General features: G+C 33.7%; 1 protein-coding gene across 1 annotated transcript in view; it reads left to right on the top strand.

Moving 5' to 3' along the window:
• Positions 1-138, top strand: part of LOC102829971 (probable ATP-dependent RNA helicase DDX60-like) — a gene marked incomplete at its 5' end in the record, with an annotated part of 180,523 nt that extends 180,385 nt beyond the window's left edge. The window contains one exon of the mRNA XM_006864549.1: positions 39-138. Within this exon, the coding sequence (XP_006864611.1) occupies positions 39-138 (100 nt within the window). The remainder of the gene's footprint in view (positions 1-38) is intronic.
• Positions 139-4,218: the final 4,080 nt, after the last annotated feature.

Genomic DNA, 4,218 nt, shown 5'->3' with positions numbered 1-4,218 from the left:
ATTTATACATATGAACTTATTTTCTTTTTCTTCTACAGTGTTTCCTTGCGTGAGCTATGTGAAAAGGAGGATGACAACGTGGTCTTAGCATTTGAACAACTGAGTGAAACCTTTGACCAAAAATTTAGTAAAATCTAAGAACAAGTTCTCCTCCATACTACTGTAAAATATTGCCTGCCATGGCTGTTCTTAAAATCATATTTTGTAATGATCATATATTGTAATGCCAGAACTACATGTAAGTCCCTATTAGGAATGAAAAGAGCAAGTATTTTGATGTAAAACAGCTCTGATCAAGACTGCCATTGCTTATCATGTATGCCCTTCGACAAAATACTTCTAAGTCTCCATTTCTTTATGTGGTTGATTAATAATGCTTTCTGCTCAGGTAGCTTGAGGATTTTTCTTTAAAATTCATGAAAGGGGATTTGCATAGACTAGTAAATCAATAAATGTTAGTTTTACTCTTTTGGCTACTTTGAAGTCGTTTACAGATGGATTCTAATTTCTAAGTGTAATGTTTTTAATTGTGTCTCTACCTTAGTGAGAACACACATTAGTACAAAACAATAAATTATATATATATATTGAAAGAGGAAGAAAAAGTAAGTCTGCAAGAGACACATCACTCTCTTTTATTAAAAGACTATGGGTTAGGGACACCCATGACATCAGTAATAACTTTATTCTGAGTCACCCAAATTTTCTTTTTATGTATGTCAATGATTATTAACACAACTTACTAATTCTTAGCAGCAATTAAGTATTTTATATGTGACTGAAGAACAGCTTTTCTTCTGTAAGGACTAAGCAAATATTCATAATATTTTTCTCCTCGGTGTCATAATTTTCAAAAGTTTGTTAAATAAGTGATTAAAGGAACCTAAAAGTGAAATATAATCATTTAAATGTGATTGTATGGCATATATAGCTATTAACTATGTTTAAATATAATTTTTAAAGTAAATGAACACTTTACAAATTCTGTAATGTTTTAAAAGAAAACTTATCATTGTTGATTTTATATGTGATAAATGACTGGGAAACTACTAAGAAATAAAATGAGTAAATTTAAGAATCAATCAATTGTTTATATACAATTGTTTTCTGTCACTCATCAGCGGAGTCCTGGTATGGTGCTGTAGGATAAGCACTGGACTACTGACCAGAAGGTCAGTGAGTCAAATCTACCAGCTACTCTTTGGAAGCACTATGCAGGGTTGCTATGAGCTGGAACTGACTCTACGGCACTTACCAGCATTCTATAAATTCTCAGAAACTTTAAAAGAAAACATATAACTGATGACTTTGTATCTAATAAATGATGGGAAAATATGAAGAAATACAATGAATAATTCTATGCATTGATCAATTGTTTATATACAATTGTTGTTCTTTCTTTATCTAACCCTTAGGTAACAATTCTAGAATCTATTTTAGACTCTAGATTTAATTATAGACTATCTTATTTTCAGACCAAACCTCCATAAATTTACAAACTTCAAAATACTGTAAAGCATCTTTTCAGACCACAATACCATAAAATTAGGAATCAACAATAAAATGACCAAAGAAACAAAGTTTAATACATGGAAACTGATTAACACCCTGCTGAAGAGCGGCTGGATAATAGAAGAAATTAAACGTGAATTCAGAAAGTTCCTCGAAACAAATGAGAATGAAAACACAGCATACCAAAATCTTTGGGACACGGCGAAAGCAGTGTTGAGAGGACAATTTATGGCGATAAATACACACATCCAAAAGGAAGAAAATCAAAATTAACACATTGATAAAATATCTCCAGCAACTAGAAACAGACCAACAGAGAGAACCTACAGTCACCAAGAGAAAAAAAAATAATAAAGACCAGAGCAGAAATCAGAAAAACTATAGAACGTATCAACAGGACAAGAAGCTAATTCTTTCAAAGCATTAATAAAATTGATAAACCATTGGCAAACCTAACAAAAGGAAAAGAGGGAGAAGACACAAATAACACGCATTAGAAACCAAATAGGCAATGTCACAACAGAACCAAAGAAAATCAAAAGGATAATAACAAAATACTATGAAGAGTTGTACTCCAATAAATTTGAAAACTTAGAAGAGATGGATACATTTTTAGAAAAACACAACCTACTTAAATGCACAGACTGAAGTTGAAGACTTGAACAAACCCATTACAATAGAAGAAATTGATCAGGTCATCAAAAAATTCCCAACAAAAAGAAATCAAGGTCCAGATGGCTTCACTGGTGAGTTCTACCAAACATTCAGGGTATGTCTTGAAGAGTTGTCACCAGTTCAACTCTAATTATTCCAGAATATAGAGGAGGATGGGAAACTTCCTATACATTTTATGAAGCAAGCATAACCCTCATACCAAAACCAGGGAAGGACATCACTAAGAAAGAAAATTGTAGACCAATATCCCTCATAAGCATAGGTGCAAAAATGCTCAACAAAATCCTAGCCAACAGAATGCAACAGTACATCAAAAAAAATAATACATCATGACCAAGTGGGATTCATATCAGGGATGCAATGATGGTTCAACATTAGACATACAATCAGTGTAATTCACCATATAAATAAGAAAAAAAGGGGGGGGGGAACCACATGATTATATCAATTGATGCAGAAAAGGCATTTGACAAAATCCAACATCCATTCCTGATAAAAACACTCAACAAAGTAAGAATTGAAGGGAAATTCATCAGCATATTCAAGAGCATATATACAAAACCAAAAGTCTATATTACTCTCAATGAGAAAAACTGAAAGCCTTCCCTCTGAAAGCAAGAACCAGACAAGGATGCCCTTAGTCACCAATCCTATTCAATATTGTTTTGGAAATCTTAGCCAGAGCTATACGGCAAGATAGGGAAATCAAGGGCATCCAAATTGGCAAAGAGAAAGTAAAACTCTCTCTATTTGCATACAGTATTGTCTGATATATAGAAGACCCCAAAGACTCAGTAAAAAGCTACTAGACTTCATGGAGGATTCAGCAAAGTGGCAGGGTATAAGGTCAACATCCAAAAATCAGTTGCCTTCCTCTATACCAATATCGACAGTGCTGAAAAGGACATTAGGAAAACAATACCATTTACAATAACCACCCAAAGGATGAAATATCTAGGAATAAATGTAACCAGAGAAAAAAAGGACCTATACAAAGAAAACTACAAATACTCTATAAGAAACCAAAAGAGACATACAAAAATGGAAGAATAAACCATGCTCCTGGATAGGAAGACTTAACATTGTGAAAATGTCAATACTGCCCAAAGCAATTTACACATATAATGCAATCCCAATCCAGATTCCAACGACATTCTTCAAAGAGATGGAAAAAACAATTACAAACTTTATATGGAAAGGAAAGAGCCCAAGGATAAGCAAAGCACTGCTTAAGAAGAAGAGCAGAATGGAAAACCTCTCACTCCCTGATTTTAAAATTTACTACATGGCTACAGTGGTCAAAACAGCCTGGTACTGGTATATGAATGATACATTGACCAAAGGAACAGAATTGAAGATGCAGAAATTAACCCATCCACATATAGCCATCTGATTTTTGACAAAGTACCTAAGTATATTTCATGGGGAGGAGACGGTGTCTTCAACAGATGGTGTTGGCAGAACTGGAAAGTGATATGCAAAAGACTGAAACAAGACCTTTATCTCACGCCTTATACAAAACCTAACTCAGCATGGATTAAAGACCTAAATGTGAATCCCAGAATTACAAAAGTCATCATTGACTGAATATGGAAAAATATGAGAACCCTAATACAGGGCATACACAGACTACCAAACATTTTGAAATTTACACAAATAAAAATAGACAAAATAGATCAATGGTTATTGTTGTTGTTAAGTGCCATAGAGTCGGTTCCGACCAATAGCGACCCTGTACAGGGTACATACTAAAAATTAAAACCTTGTGTGTATCAAAAGATTTCATCAAAAGAGTAAAAAGGGAGCCCACAGAATGGGAAAAAAAAATATTTTGCAATGGCACATCAAACAAGGGACTAATTTCCAAAATATATAGGAACCTAAAACACCTCTACAAGAAAAAGACAAATAACTCAATTTAAAAAATGGGCACAGGACAAGAATAGACACTTCACCAAGGAGGAATCTGGGCAGCCAACAAACATGAAGAAATGTTCACAATCACTAGCCATGTAAGAGATGCAAATAAAA

This window comes from Chrysochloris asiatica, unplaced genomic scaffold (genome assembly GCF_000296735.1).
Source record: "Chrysochloris asiatica unplaced genomic scaffold, ChrAsi1.0 scaffold00066, whole genome shotgun sequence".
In the NCBI taxonomy this organism is placed as follows: domain Eukaryota; kingdom Metazoa; phylum Chordata; class Mammalia; order Afrosoricida; family Chrysochloridae; genus Chrysochloris; species Chrysochloris asiatica.
This window is presented reverse-complemented; position numbering and strand designations above follow the sequence as displayed.